The sequence below is a fragment of the Ailuropoda melanoleuca genome, chromosome 8, assembly GCF_002007445.2.
Source record: "Ailuropoda melanoleuca isolate Jingjing chromosome 8, ASM200744v2, whole genome shotgun sequence".
In the NCBI taxonomy this organism is placed as follows: Eukaryota; Metazoa; Chordata; class Mammalia; order Carnivora; family Ursidae; genus Ailuropoda; species Ailuropoda melanoleuca.
In genome coordinates, this window is record NC_048225.1 from 51,596,162 (window position 1) to 51,612,383 (window position 16,222).

Consider the following 16,222-nt stretch of genomic DNA (forward strand, 5'->3'; position numbering starts at 1 on the left):
CAAACTCATTCTATGAGGCTAATATTACCTTGATCCCCAAACCAGGCAAAGACCCCCTCAAAAAGGAGAATTACAGACCGATTTCTCTAATGAATATGGATGCCAAAATCCTCAACAAGATCCTTGCTAATAGAATCCAACAGTACATTAAAAGGATTATCCATCATGACCAAGTGGGATTCATACCTGGGATGCAAGCATGGTTCAACACTCGCAAATCAATCAATGTGATACATCATATCAACAAGAAAAGACTCAAGAACCATATGATCCTCTCAATTGATGCAGAAAAAGCATTTGACAAAATACAGCATCCTTTCCTGATTAAAACCCTTCAGAGTGTAGGAATAGAGGGTACATTTCTCAATCTCATAAAAGCCATCTATGAAAAGCCTACTGCAAGCATTATTCTCAATGGGGAAAAGCTGGAAGCCTTTCCCTTAAGATCAGGAACACGACAAGGATGCCCACTCTCGCCACTATTATTCAACATAGTACTAGAAGTCCTTGCAACAGCAATCAGAAGACAAAAAGGGATCAAAGGTATCCAAATCGGCAAAGAAGAAGTCAAACTGTCTCTCTTTGCAGATGACATGATACTCTATATGGAAAACCCAAAGGAATCCACTCCCAAACTATTAGAAGTTATAGAACAATTCAGTAAGGTGGCAGGATACAAAATCAATGCCCAGAAATCAGTTGCATTTCTATACACGAATAACGAGACTGAAGAAAGAGAAATTAGGGAATCCATCCCATTTACAATAACACCAAAAACCATGCGTTACCTTGGAATTAACTTAACCAGAGACGTAAAGGACCTATATGCTAGAAACTATAGATCACTTTTGAAAGATATTGAGGAAGACATAAAAAGATGGAAAAATATTCCATGCTCATGGATTGGAAGAATTAACATAGTTAAAATGTCCATACTACCCAGAGCAATCTACACTTTCAATGCTATCCCGATCAAAATACCGAGGACATTTTTCAAAGAACTGGAACAAATAGTCCTTAAATTTGTATGGAACCAGAAAAGGCCCCGAATCTCCAAGGAACTGTTGAAAAGGAAAAACAAAGCTGGGGGCATCACAATGCCGGATTTCGAGCTGTACTACAAAGCTGTGATCACAAAGACAGCATGGTACTGGCACAAAAACAGACACATCGACCAATGGAACAGAATAGAGAACCCAGAAATGGACCCTCGGCTCTTTGGGCAACTAATCTTTGATAAAGCAGGAAAAAACATCCGGTGGAAAAAAGACAGTCTCTTCAATAAATGGTGCTGGGAAAATTGGACAGCTACATGCAAAAGAATGAAACTTGACCACTCTCTCACACCATACACAAAAATAAACTCCAAATGGATGAAAGACCTCAATGTGAGACAGGAATCCATCAAAATTCTAGAGGAGAACATAGGCAACAACTTCTATGACATCGGCCAGAGCAACCTTTTTCACGACACATCTCCAAAGGCAAGAGAAATAAAAGATAAAATGAACTTATGGGACTTTATCAGGATAAAGAGCTTCTGCACAGCCAAGGAAACAGTCAAAAAAACTAAGAGACAGCCCACGGAATGGGAGAATATATTTGCAAAGGACACCACAGATAAAGGACTGGTATCCAAGATCTACAAAGAACTTCTCAAACTCAATACACGAGAAACAAATAAACAAATCATAAAATGGGCAGAAGATATGAACAGACACTTTTCCAATGAAGACATACAAATGGCTAACAGACACATGAAAAAATGTTCAAAATCATTAGCCATCAGGGAAATTCAAATCAAAACCACACTGAGATACCACCTTACGCCAGTTAGAATGGCAAAGATAGACAAGGCAAGAAACAACAATTGTTGGAGAGGATGTGGAGAAAGGGGATCCCTCCTACATTGTTGGTGGGAATGCAAGTTGGTACAGCCACTCTGGAAAACAGTGTGGAGGTCCCTTAAAAAGTTAAAAATTGAACTACCCTATGACCCAGCCATTGCACTACTGGGTGTTTACCCCAAAGATACAGACGTAGTAAAGAGAAGGGCCATATGCACCCCAATGTTCATAGCTGCATTGTCCACAATAGCCAAATCATGGAAGGAGCCGAGATGCCCTTCAACAGATGACTGGATTAAGAAGCTGTGGTCCATATATACAATGGAATATTACTCAGCTATCAGAAAGAACGAATTCTCAACATTTGCTGCAACATGGACGGCACTGGAGGAGATAATGCTAAGTGAAATAAGTCAAGCAGAGAAAGACAATTATCATATGATTTCTCTCATCTATGGAACATAAGAACTAGGATGATCGGTAGGGGAAGAAAGGGATAAAGAAAGGGGGTAATCAGAAGGGGGAATGAAGCATGAGAGACTATGGACTCTGAGAAACAAACTGAAGACTTCAGAGGGGAGGGGGTGGGGGAATGGGATAGACTGGTGATGGGTAGTAAGGAGGGCATGTATTGCATGGTGCACTGGGTGTTATACGCAACTAATGAAGCATCGAACTTTACATCGGAATCCGGGGATGTACTGTATGGTGACTAACAAAATATAAAAAATCATTAAAAAAAAAAAAAAAAAAAAAAAAAAAAAAAAAAATACATGCCCTACCTACTACATAAGGTAGCTGTTAGGATCAAATGAGAATACGAAAAGCTTACCTCCTGACTTTGTATGGGTGCTTTCTTTTGTTCCACTAAGGCATAACAACTTGCCTAAAGCTGGTGAGATTCTCTATTTAGAAAAAATATTTTACAGTATACTTAAAATTTAGGATATATAATCTACTTCCAAAAGCAACTTTCATTTTGATAGAAGACACTGCTGATGGTATCATTGTGTGAGGTAGTGGCTGAAATGTACCCTCTTTTGGTCTGTAAGTATGACTGGTCATACTTTGGCTAAAAACCCTGTTCATTCAGGTGGGATTTGATACACACTCTTTCTTTGGTCCTATCACCTCCCTTGCCTTCTCACTCTGCTCCTTTTTTCATCAAAATTAATAATTATCACTTGAGATTTATATTAATGTAATGAGTCTTTTATTTTTAAAGATTCATTTATTTTTTTTATTTAGAGAGACAGAGAGCTGGCAGAGGGGCAAAGGCAGAGCGAGAGAGAGAATCCCAAGCAGACTCCTCGCTGAGCGTGGAGCCCTACACAGGGCTCAATCTCATGAGCCTGAGATCATGACCTGAGCCGAAACCAAGAGTCGGACGCTCAGCTGACTGAGCCACCGAAGCACCCCTAATGAGTCTTTTCTAGCAGTGTTTAATACACACTCAAAAGAACAAGTCTTAACTGAGAAAGACAGGATATCTCCTTTTCACAGTCATTGGTTTTTTCAAGTTCCAGTGGTGACAACTACAAGGCAGCTTCCTCAGAGGAAGCTAAACATTGATGCGTCCAGTGCAGCCAGTATGTTGAATATGAGGTGATACAATCTTTATCACATCCAGCGTGACTGTCCTGTAACTTAGTCTGAGTCTTTTGGAATAGTTATTCCTTTTTATTAGTTGTATGGTTGTTATACAGCCACGGAAGGAAAAAGCTGAACATCAAAATCATCAACAATATACCTGAAAGACAAAATAGAGTAAAATAAAAACAATCTAAGGAAATTCATAATCACGCAGTGGCTATAATTTTAAGATTACATACCTAGAGATTTGGAAAGCTATGTTTAAAAGAATTAGCTGCATCAACTCTATATGAAACACATGGATATTTTTTAATATAACATTGTCACATTTTTCTTCAACCATCAGTCCTTAAGAACTGTATGTACCTGGTAAATCCAGAAGGATCAAAACAGTGAATTGAAAGGATAAACAGATCTGGAGTTCTAGTTCTGGCTCCATTACTGACTTGCTGAGTGAGAAACTCTGGACTTCAGTCTCCATTTGCTCTTCTCTAAAACATGCCTCAGAGACATACTGGGAGAGTAAAGCAACTGAAAGCACTCTTGTGTTTTCATTTGGAATCCTCAAACATCACTTTCTCCCTTCTTTTTTTTTTTCACCAGTCACGATATTAATAGCTTTTAGAGCTGCATCAAGCAAAATGTCTAAAACAGAAAATTTCAGTCAGTGCTGAAATTTTATATCTTAAATAGAAAATATGTGGGGTGCCTGGGTGTCACAGTCGGTTGAGCGTCCAACTGTTGATTTCAGCTCACGTCCAAATCTCATGGTCCTTGGATCTGGGATCAAGCCCCATGTTGGGTTCCATGCTCACTGCAGAGTCTGCTTGTGATTCTCTCTCCCCCTCTCCCTCTGCTCTGTCTGTCCCTCCCCTGGCTTTTTTCCCCTCTCTCTCAAAGCCAACATTAAAGATTTTATAATGTTAAAATTTATTTAAAATTAACTAGTTTTTTGTTCTGTTGGTCTTAAAGAGCCTCTAAGTTTTCTTCCAGTAGAAGCTTTCTTTTATTGTATGAGGTCTACTTTTCATTAAAAGTTCTGACCATAAATAGGGTTAAGTGTGTTTCTCTTCCAAGGAAATTCCATTATCAGGGTTAGAATTGAAAGTAAAAAAATATGGGGTGAGAACAGATCTGTTTGAGTAATAATCAATAAACAACTGATAAATTGCCAGGTAATTTAAGTGCTGCTTGGTGATCAGCTTGTGATAGTCACTCCCTTTACATCTGCAGACTGGACTGAACGATGGCAGGCTACCCAACAAGGCAGCCAGGTTGAGAATCATGGACTTCGACTGAGTCAAGCACAGAGCCTGATGTGGGGCTCGATACCAGTACCCTGGGATCATGACCTGAGCCGAAGGCAGATGCTTAACTGACTGAGCCACTCAGGTGCCCCTAGAGATTTAATTCTATATGCATTATTATAGTCACATTTCTACTATTTTATTTATTTTTATTTTTTATTTCTTTAAGATTTTATTTATTTATTTGACAGAGAGAGACAGCAAGAAAGGGAACACAAGCAGGGGGAGTGGGTGAGGGAGAAGCAGACTTCCCACTAAGCAGGGAGCCTGATGCAGGGCTCGATCCCAGGACTCTGGGATCATGACCTGAGCCGAAGGCGTATGCTTAATGACTGAGCCACTCAGGCGCTCACTTCTACTATTTTAAATTAATTTGGGGGAGCTGACAGGAGCCATTAGAAAAATTATAATTATCTCTGCTATGAAGAGAAACAAGAAAAACAAGGAGTATGGCTTCCAAGAATAGTTTGCTCCCTGCTTGGCCAAGAAGGGAAAGATACCTTGGGATGACTCTCCTCTGTCTCACTCAGTGGCATCACCTAACGTAGCTTTAACAGGGTTTTGTTTGTTTTGACACTTCATGTTTTATTTAGCTGTTTGAAGGACTCTTGTAAAAATAAAATTTCTTTTTTTTAAGATTTTATTTTATTTGTTTTTAAGTAAGCTCCATGCCCAGTGTGGGGCACAGTGCAGGGCTTGAACTCATGACCCTAAGATCAAGATCTGAGCTGAGATCAAGAGTTGGACACTTAACCAACTGAGCCACCTAGGTGCCCTGTAAGATTTTATTTTTAAGTAATGTCTACACCCAGCATGGGGCTTGAACTCAGAACCGCAAAATCAAGAGTTGCATGCTCTACTGAGCCAGCTGGGTGCCTAAATGTATAATTTCTTCTTTTTCCTATCCTTCTTATAGTTTGTATGTAATCCTGATTCATTTGATACCATTTTTTTTGCCAATGGAAATATAACTTCAATGAATGACAAAATCCAATGCCAAGCTGGAATTCAATGTAATAAAAAGTGCCATTTATTCACATATGTCTTTTATCCATATCTATTTAAGGATTCTTGTATTGCTTTTCATTTCTAAACCTCTTAAAGAAGTGTAGGAACAAGCCTCTTTAAACCAAGAGCTATAAGAAATTTTAGTTAAGTCTATTTGGAAAAAGCTAGGAATTCCTTAGGCCAACAAAGAATCTTTGTATATTTTCAACAAGTCAGTTAGGGCCATTGCTAAAAAGTTTCATCTCAATGACATTTTTAAAAGATTCCTTGAATAGGAAGAAAAGAAATATATACTTTTTTTCTTTGGGTGTTTGGATTGTTTGGGGTTAAGTGGTTCCATAAAATGTTTTGGTAATGGCTACAAGTAATGTTAAGCTTCCTGTCTGGACTATACTAACATGAACAGAATGTAGTCTGTTTCCCCACCCTACTACTCTCTGGTCTATATACTTTTAAAAGGGGCAGAAGTGATTGTTCCTCTTTTTTCTATCATGAGACTTTTTTTCCAGTATGTTCTTCCAGGAAGAAGTTATTAAGTGATTTAGGATAGAAAACATTTTGTTTTTTAAAGATTTTTTAAAGTAATCTCTACACCCAGCACGGGGCTCGAACTTAAAACCCTGAAATCAAGAATCGCATGTTCCATTGACTGAGCCAGCCAGGTGCCCCTATGACTTTTTGCTTTAAGCAATGTTTTTTCGGGGTGCCTGGCTGGCTCGGTCCATACAGCATGTGACTCTTGATCTCAGGGTTGTGAGTCTGAACCCTGTATTGTGTGTAGAGATTACTTAAAAAAAAAAAAGAAAAGAAAAAAGTCATGGGCATTTTACAGAAAATATCATTCTGATTTTTTTTTTCCGTTTAATAATTCTTTTGGAAGTGCGCCTGGGTGGCTCAGTCGGTTAAGCATTGGACTCTTGATTTCAGCTCAGGTCACGATCTAGGGGTCGTGAGATTAAGCCCTGTATCAAGCTCTCCACTGGGCATGGGTTTCTTAAAGCGGTATCATACCGGAAACCGACTACCCTCAACTTTATTTCTTTGAAGAAAATAGTTTTAAAGGATACTGCACAAATAAAGTGTTATTTCAGGTATGTTAACTACCTTTTTCATTTTCTTTTTTGTACCTAGTCTGGCTTTGTAAATTGACATGTTACAGTGACATTTCCTAATATTTTAAGATACCTCAATCTTGTATTAATAAAAATTAATAAAAATATGCTTACCTAAAGAAGGAGCGATCCAATATACCATAAAAAATTGAAGGAATGCTTCATCAAAACACTTGAAATGTAGTGACAGTGCCAAAGCTGGATTAAATACAGCTCCTGTTAGACTTCCTCCTGTAATACATTTTAAGCAGAGTGATACCAAACCACATATTTTACATCTTCTTGTAACTAGAAATAAAGGGATTACTGGATTTGACTACTTTGTTTTAGGTATTTAAGTATTTTTATGCTATAATCTTCCTTTGCAGAATCACCTGGCATATTATAGAATATAAAAATAGATTATAGACTATAATGTGCTGGGACATTAAGAGCTTTAATCCAGTGCTTTTCCTATATATTATAGAATGCACATTGAAAGTTAATCTGTTCTATTATTGCTTCTACAAGTTTATGGAACAGGAGATTTGGCTGCCCATCTTAACATTCACCAATTTAAATGAATAAGTAATAATGAAAATACATTTAAAATGGACCCTCTTGGGCATAAGTATACCTTTGAGTTGAAAACAAAAGTAAAATGGACCAAAGGGTTATCATTGACTCCATTTTTACTTGTCAACAGACAGAGCCCTGAAGAAGGAACTGTGAATGTCATGTGAATTATGTCTCAATAAAAAGGCTACAAAAATTTTTAAATAAAAAAAGTGATCGTGTGTATAGTTGTGAAAGGTCAGCACAAATTCTAACTGTTGATTGCTTTTCAGGATTCATGGTCCCACTCTGCACCCAGGTTCTCTCTCTGATGTGGAGCCTAGGAGTTTAGTTCTGGCCACACAAGCAAGTAAGGAAAAGCAGAGGTGGCTGGACTTCCTTTCCAACGGTACCAGACCTGTGGCTCAGCTTTTCAGAACACAGCCTAAGAATATTCCTGAGATAGTAACGTTTCTGTTACTTCTTCCGTGTAGAAGCTTGGGCATACACATCTGCCTCTGACTCAGCCACAGAGATATATTCTGAGATCCTCATAAACTTGACCTTAACAATATGCCACTATAGCATGCTGTCTTCATAAAATGAAGTAAAATTGGAAATTAAGCAATCCTTTCATAAGATTTCACTGATAGATTTCATACTTGATAAGCTGAAAACATTGAAGCTGTGTCGAGATGAAGACACTGAGCAGTGAACTAAGTTCACTCCACGGCTAAGAGTTTTTCTAGCACACCGGCCTCACAGCATGATTCATATTCATGTCTCAGCAATTGTAAGTGATACCACGTCACGGGCCTTCAGAATCACTCCCGAATAGTCAATCCTGGGATGTTAAACCTGCAACTGTCAGGGACCAACAGAATTGTTTGGTTGGCAGGTGGTCATTTCAGTTTAATAAAAAAATTACTGAGCTCCTATATGGTAGACATCACGGGCAAAAGATAAGGACTTAAACAGGTTTTTACAATACAATGTATTATGTGCTATGATAATACAAGTGACCTGTGGTGGTGGTGGTTGTTTTTTTTTTTTTAGGCATGTGTACGTAAAAATTGACTGAACCATTGCTCTCATAATCAGTTTACTTTGGTGTTCCCATTAGGCCTTTGCTATTTCCATTAGGTCTAAGAACACTGTCCATCAGTCTTATACCATCCTAAAATTCAAACTACCTCACTTGCCTCACCTTCTAATCCTCTCATCTCCAGTTCTGCTGAGTGTGATATTGGTGGGAAGCTGCTCCTCCCATCTTTCCCTCTCTTGAATATGGACCAGCTTTGCAACTTGCACTGACAAATGGAATGCAGCAGAAGTGATGCTTCTGAACATGACCAGTGACACTGAGTGAATTCTAGGTTCATTCTCCGAAAACTCATCAGCTTCCACTTTTTGCTCTCTTGGAATAGTGCCCTGACCATGTAAGTAAGCTGGTCTAGGCTGCTGAAAGATAAGAGGCCACCTGGAGAACTGAGGTATCTTAGATGATAGTTGCCACCAACTTCTGGACACATGAGTGAAGTCACCTTGAATTTTCCAGCCCCACCAACTGTCCAGCTATATGGTCTTAGAGGAATTTCCCACCTGACCCACAGAATCACGAAAAACTATAAATTATGATTGTAAGCTATAGTTAGCTGATACCCGGGGCGCCTGGGTGGCTCAGTCGGTTAAGCATCTGCCTTCGGCTCAGGACATGATCTGGGGGGCCTGGGATCAGGCCCTGTGTCAGGCTCTCTGCTCAGCAGGGAGTCTACTTTTCCCTCTGCTCCTCCTCCTGCTCGTGCTCTCTTTCTCTCTTGCTTTCTCTCTAATAAATAGACAAAATCTTTTTTAAAAATAGCTGATACAGAAATTCACATCAGGAGTGGGTTCTGTGTCAACACAAGCCCAAGGGGTTCCTGGGTGGTGTAGTCGGTTAAGCATCCGACTTTTGGTTTTGGCCTCAGATCATGATCTCAGGGTTTGAGATTGAGTCCCATGTCAGGCTCTGCACTAAGCGTGGAGCCTGCTTGGGATTCTCTCTCCCTCTCCCTCTACCCCTCCTACTCATGCACTCTCTCTCTCAAATAAATAAATCTTTAAAAAAAAAAAAGCCCAAAACGTGGCTTTGGCTTTGACATTTTAGATTATATAGGTCTTTGTTGGGGGCTGTCCTAAGCATTGTGGGATGTTTAGCACATCCTTGGTCCTTACCCAGTAGATGCCAGCACATCCATCTTCCCCACCATCGTAACAACCAAAAAATGTCTCCACACACTGTTGAATTCCCCTGGGGTGGGGGTTCTTGTTGAAAACCACTGTTGTAGAGAACTACTGATACTTGTATACAATAGGCATATGCAATGTTGTTTATAGCAGGAAACAACTGGGAAAAACCTGACTGTCCATAAGAAGCTAAATAAACAAGCTTATTAATCTGGAATAACATTCAGTATTTTGAAATAATGAGAGAAATCTCTTTACTAATTAACACTGGTAGGTCTTCAAGATACCACTGAACTACCAAGAAAAGCAAACTGCAAAAAGTAAGGTATGATACCTTTTATGTTAACATGAACATACTTAACCAATAGTTTCTATAGGGTCTTATCTATATTTATAATAAATCACATAAAAAGTTTGGACAGACACACACACGCATGTACAGAGGACTCCCCTGGTGAGAAGACTAGACAAAGAAAGAGAGAGGACAGCATGGGGGATGGTAGTCAAAAGGCGCTTTTGGTCTCATTGGTAGAGTTTCAATTTTTCCAAAAGAATATGTTCATGCATTGTGTAATTAACGTGAATTATTTAAAAAGTAAGAATCATCCATCAGGCATAGGACTAATAAAATATCTTTGAAAAATATTATTTATTGACATCTGAAGGAGAGAAGACTTAATAATATATGTCCAAGAAGAGATATCAGTGGGAAGACAGAGCTGGCCGATTGTCAAGAGTCTTACAGGATAGCAGGAACTTGGCGAAATTACCACAGTTAAAGACTGTGTCAAAGTCCAAGTCCCAAATATGGCAATTCTGGATGTTCATGTTACTCAATACTCCTAAAGGGCATCGAGTTCTCCGGGACAGAATGACACTAGTTAACGTAAGACTCATGTATAAGTCAGAATGTTAACTAGCTAATTTAGAGTGGAGGCTAGCCCTTTCCAGTGACTAGAATATTTGTGCCAGGTACTATGCGAAGAACTTGAAATATGTTATTCTATTCCTCATAACGATCTTAAGAGAGAGATAGTATTATTCTCCATTTTAAAGATGAGGAAATGAGGTCTAAATTAAGTATCTCTTCTAAGGATACAGTACAACTCCAAACCTGTGCACTTAACCACTACATTAATAAATAAATGTTCTGGACCTTTGTTTGAAGCGATTTTTCATTTGTAAATGAGTATCTATTTCATATAGTTATTATATTAAAAGCAAACGTATGTAAAGGACTTAGTTCCCTTCTTCTTTGACAAATAATCTTACCTATATTCTTCAGGATTTAGAAGGATACCAAAAACTCTTGAATGGAATATGAAATGAAGTAAAAATACTACAATTTCTTCAGACAAATTTATCAGGCTAATTTTGAAAGCCTTTCGACATAAAATATAAAATGTCCAGATATATATTATTTTTGCTCCATGATTTTTTAAAGTGAATAGGAGTATTTGATTTGTAACAGGTGACACAATGCTAAGACCTGGTTATATGTTATAATGAATAAAATAATTTTAGTTTCTGTATTCATAAAACTTACCATGTGTTGGAAGAAGACATCAGAAAACAAATGTATAATTAAAAAGTCCACAAAGGAAATGAACAAGTGCAATAATAAAGATAGCTTACTCAGATGTGTAAAATAACAGATTTTTTTTCAATGTCTACTGTTGACCCTTGGACAACATGGGTTTGAGATGCTCGGGTCCACTTATATGCAGATTTTTTTAATATAAATACCATACAGTACTGTAAATGTATTTTCTCATGATTTTCTCAACATTTTTTCCCTCTAGCTTACTTTTTTGTAAGAATACGATATATAATGCAAACAACATACAAAATATGTGTTAATCAACTTGTTAATTAACAGTAAGGGTTCCAGTCAACAGTAGGCTATTAGTTAAGTTTTGGGGGCATCAAAAGTTATACATGGATTTTTTACTGTATAGGGGCTCAGTGCCCCTAACCCTGGCATTGTTCAAGGGTCAACTTTAATTAAAAATATATGCAGGGGCCCCCGGGTGGCGCAGTCAGTTGAACGTCCAACTCTTGGTTTCTGCTCAGGTTGTGATCTCAGTGTCCTGAGATCGAGCCTGCATCGGCTCCACGCTCAGCACAGAATCTGCTAAATTTTCTCTCTCTCTCCCTCTGCCCCTCCCTACTCTCTCTCTAAAATAAATAAATAAATCTTAAAAAAAAAAAAAAAGAATGCCGTTTTCTCTTACCCTGTTCATTGAACCAAATTCTCGCAAAACCTAAATTAAGGAGATTTGCTTGAAATCTGCATTAATAGTTTTATAGCTCTACCATGTTAATAAATCACATCCTAGGGGCACCTGGGTGGCACAGCGGTTAAGCGTCTGCCTTTGGCTCAGGGCGTGATCCCGGCGTTATGGGATCGACCCACATCAGGCTCCTCTGCTATGAGCCTGCTTCTTCCTCTCCCACTCCCTCTGCTTGTGTTCCCTCTCTCGCTGGCTGTCTCTATCTCTGTCGAATAAATAAATAAAATCTTTAAAAAAAAAAAAAACCCAAAAAAAACCCCCCAAAAAACAAAAAAATAAATAAATCACATCCTAGCAGGCAACAATGTCAAATCAACACAACAGTACCTTAGAAGTTAAAAAAAAGGCATATCAAAGTAACTTGTAATGAGACTTGACTAGCTGACCGTTCCCCTGCCTTTCCTCTCCTATCCATTCTTAAATCCTTCCTACAAAAGCCTTACCTCTCTGATATGACAGAAACTCGACCAGTCCCAAGACAGTTCATTCTATCTGGAACAACTCTGGTCTAAAGTTATGACATATCCACAGAAAATAATGCAGAGTTATGGCTTAGTGTAGCATTACCCAAAGTATGTTCTCTTCTGCTACATACTCCTAGACAAAAGGATTCCATAAGTTTGAAAAACTGTTCCACATCCTTCTTTTGGGGTTTCACAGTATATAGCCGCATAGAAAAGGCTCTGTAAAGTCTTAACATTAGAAAATCTGCTTAATCCAGTGTTTGCCGGACTTACTTGGCAAAAGAATCCTATTGTAACTTAAAGGAATCTTTTTAAATTATGGTAAAGTATATGACATAAAACATGCCATTTTAACCATTTTTAAGTGTACACTAAGTGGCATTAACTACATTCACAATGTTCAACTATCACAATTTCCAAAACTTTTCCATCACCCTGAACAGAAACTCTGTACTCTGTACCCATTAAAGAATAAGTCCCTACTCCTCCATGCCCCCTAGCCCCTGGTAGCCTCTATTATACTTTCTGACCCTATGAATTTGCCTATTCTGGATTTTTTAAATATAAGTGGAGTCCTGCAACATTTGTTCCTTTGTGTCTGGTGAGGTACATCCATGTTGTAGTATTTATCAGAACTTAATTCCCTTTCACAGCTGAATATGTTCAATTATATGTACATATTTTTGTGGAGGAGTGCAGTGTAGAAATGCTGATAATGAAATGAGAATAAGCTTTAGTGTCAGTTTGAACCATGATTCCGCACATCCTAGCTGTGTGAGCCTCACTTTACTTAAAATGGGAGTAATGTATTCATTAGTGAGTTTTTCTAAGGATTAACTAAGATAACTCATATAAATTTCCTATGTGCTTATTAGTATATTGCTCAATGAATACTCTTATCTCCCTTACATTGGCAGAAAAGGAAGATGATAATAATTATCAATTTCTGTAACAATAGTAATCCCCAATTGTCTATCAGGTTCTGCCCCGGCAAACAGTCTCCAGTGCTGTCCGATAGTGCACCCACCAGCCATGTGTAGCTGTTGACCACTTGAAATGCAGCTATTGCAACTGAGGAACCGAGTATTTAATTTTAGTTAATTTAAATCTGCACGTAACTAGTGGCTTCCGAATTGGCCAGCAAAACTCTGGACAAGAGCAGTGGTTCTCAACTCTGGTTTCATACTGGGATTACCTGGGAAACTTTAAAATACACCATTAATTATGTAAGTACAGAGCTAAACTGTGGCATAACTTTTTGCAAGGGATGATTATCTCCATATATTGGGCATGTTTCTGCTTTAGCCCAAACCTAAAACTTTAATAAATAAGCAACTATTCACCAACCCCTCAAATATACATAAATCCTTCCCTCTCTCCTCTACCCTTTATTTCCATCTTTGTCTACACAAAGAATAGTACTAGATCTAATGGATGGAAGATGGCTTGAAAAGTCTTTCATTTTTATCCTGGGAAGTCAAGCAAATGTTTAGAAGCCTTTATTTTGAGGTTTGCTTCTACTTATAGTTTCACTTTCAGCGGGCAGAAGATAGACGGTTACTACTAATTTCCTTTTATTACATTCCTGCCTCTAAAACATTTTATATAGTCCCAATGAAGCTACTTTGTTGCAATCATTTAAAATGATACATTTCATCATTAAACTTTTGTTTTTTTGGATTTCCTTGTCCCCTTTAGGATATCCAGGGTATCCACTGCCCCTGAGATCTGTCAAAGTAAACCAATGGTTTGCAAGAAATCCACAGATTTCTTGAGTCACCTTTTTAAAAAAACATCTTTACTGTATGGTGACTAATATAGCAAAATAAATATTATTAAAAAAATAAAAAGCATCTTTAATTTCATGTTTTAATTTTAAAACACATCTTTTGTGATAGGCCACTTAAAAGTTTACTTATAACTCAAGATTGATTATTAAGGAAATAAGAAATGACTTTAATTTTGTAGAAAAAGAATTAAGAAATAGAACTACTGAATTTCTACTCCTCTTACTATTAACCAGTCGTGTAACCTGTGCTTTAAACTGAAAGGCACTTTTTAAACCCATGATCATTTTTCAGTCAGAGTGTCAGGTTGGCATGAGGAAAGAGGTAGCTGATAAGTTTTCTTTCCTCTCTACCATTAAAACAATCCCTTTGTAGGATATTTGAACCCTTGGCAATATTTCACAAGATCTCAGTTTCAGCATAGGAATGGCTCCTGTTGCTGGGGGTTCAAAAAAGCACTGAATGGAGGATCAACATGTCTGCACTATTGGTAAAGACCAGGCTGCAAATGGTTAGAATAATGGGAATACCAATATTGACATCACGGAGGTGTAGGGGTTTCAAACGTATCTTGGTAAAAAGCGCCTCAGGTCACAGAGGATCCGGATGTGCCAAGTGTTTTGTGGGAATAACAAACCTGCGTAGACCAAAAAGGTGATGAGTGCTGCCAGCAGGTGGATTCGAAGCTTGGTTCGGATCTCCTGGAAGTGCAGCAAAGCGCTGTGGAAGATAAAGGAGCAGATGGCCTCTATGATGATCGCTTTAGGCAAGTCGACTTGAATAGGATTCCTGCAAGCAAAGGTCCTCTCCTTGACGTGATACTTGGTCAGCCCCAGGCTCCACAGGGCGCTTATGCAGTACCTGCTGCACAGGGCACCAATCAGCTGAGCCAACAGCCTAATCGCACCCGTCTCGGGGGACATTCCCCCCAGCAACATCTGCATCAACACGATGCACGGGTTGCTAGAGGTGCCCACCAGAGTCAAGCCATGCACCAACGAGAAGAAGTAGATTAGCGTCAGCGGCCAGGTGGGGTGCGCGGGTTCTTGCTCGCTCAGCAGTTGCAGCTCGTGGGTGCAGCAGCAGAGCTGGAAGGTGGCCAGAAACTCCAAGACGAAGGTGTGGGCCATCATGAACCTGTGCAGCGGCTGCCGGGTGACCACGCGGGCCAGCCCCATGAACAGCACGAGCAACAGCATCAGCCCCAGCGAGGTGCAGGTGTCCTGCACCTCGGGCCAGAGGCCCCGCAGCGCCGTCATGGCTCGCTCCTGGCCAGACTAGGCTGCCTGCTTGGCTCAGGCAAAGAGAGCGTCGGGGCAGGAGTCCCATGTCCTAAGTCTGCAGCCCCGCCCCCTCCTCACGCCCCGGGGGCGGACCGACTGGAGGCAAGCCGGAGGCCCCTGGGCGTCGCGCTGCAGGACTCCTCCCCCCCCCCCCCCCCCCCCGGCTCGGAGCTACGGTGTTGGGACCAGAGCCGGGGAGAGGGGGAGTGGAAGGCCGACTAAAGAAGCTCTGCTAGGGCACCGGCTAAAAGGCCAACGGTCAGCGGAAGTCGAACGCGCACACTTCCCCGCCGCCTCTCCATGCACTGGAAGCCGGCGCAGGTCGGAGAGGGGGCGGAGGGGCGCCAGGCGCCGGGGCTATTCCGCATGCGCGCGGGGACCCGTGAGCCCTTGCGAGCGGCTCGACCAGGGTCCCCGGGACCCCCGCCCCGGTGCCTAACGGGAAGTTGCGCGTCCGCTGCAAGTTGACACTTGCTTTGAAGGGAAGACGTTGAAGGTTTTTCTTCCTCACTCCTAAAACTGTAAAACCGTCCGGCTGGAAGCACTCCTAGAGATAATCTCGGCCAGCCAGCTCGTTTTTATTAATGGGGCGGCTGAGAAGGCGGGAGGTGACGGAGGTGGGGCGCAGAGGCCAGGGGTGGTTAACGGGAGTAGACTTTGGAATCAAATGAAACCGGGAGTAGACTTTGGAGTCGAACGAACCGGGGTTTGACCTGTGTGAACAAGGGCATGCAACTGGGTTTCATTGAGCTTCGTTTTCTTCACCT

General features: G+C 40.1%; 1 protein-coding gene across 1 annotated transcript; it reads right to left on the minus strand.

The window, feature by feature from the left end:
* Positions 1-2,622: 2,622 nt before the first annotated feature.
* On the minus strand, positions 2,623-15,813 carry AQP11 (aquaporin 11). The gene is made up of 3 exons (XM_034666287.1): positions 14,810-15,813; positions 6,982-7,098; positions 2,623-3,597 (listed from the first exon to the last, which is right to left on the minus strand). Exons 1-3 carry the CDS (start codon positions 15,429-15,431, stop codon positions 3,518-3,520), a joined length of 819 nt encoding a protein of 272 aa, XP_034522178.1. The 5' UTR covers positions 15,432-15,813; the 3' UTR covers positions 2,623-3,517.
* Positions 15,814-16,222: the final 409 nt, after the last annotated feature.

What these genes read in the sequence shown, in the direction of transcription:
- AQP11 (XM_034666287.1), bottom strand. Translation starts at nt 15,431, where the DNA reads ATGACGGCGCTGCGGGGCCTCTGGCCCGAGGTGCAGGACACCTGCACC. An exon ending in CACCTTTTTGGTCTACGCAG is followed by an intron (nt 7,099 to 14,809) that starts GTTTGTTATTCC and finishes AATGTATTACAG; the next exon opens with GAGGAAGTCTAACAGGAGCT. An exon ending in TTGGATCGCTCCTTCTTTAG is followed by an intron (nt 3,598 to 6,981) that starts GTAAGCATATTT and finishes TTTGTCTTTCAG; the next exon opens with GTATATTGTTGATGATTTTG.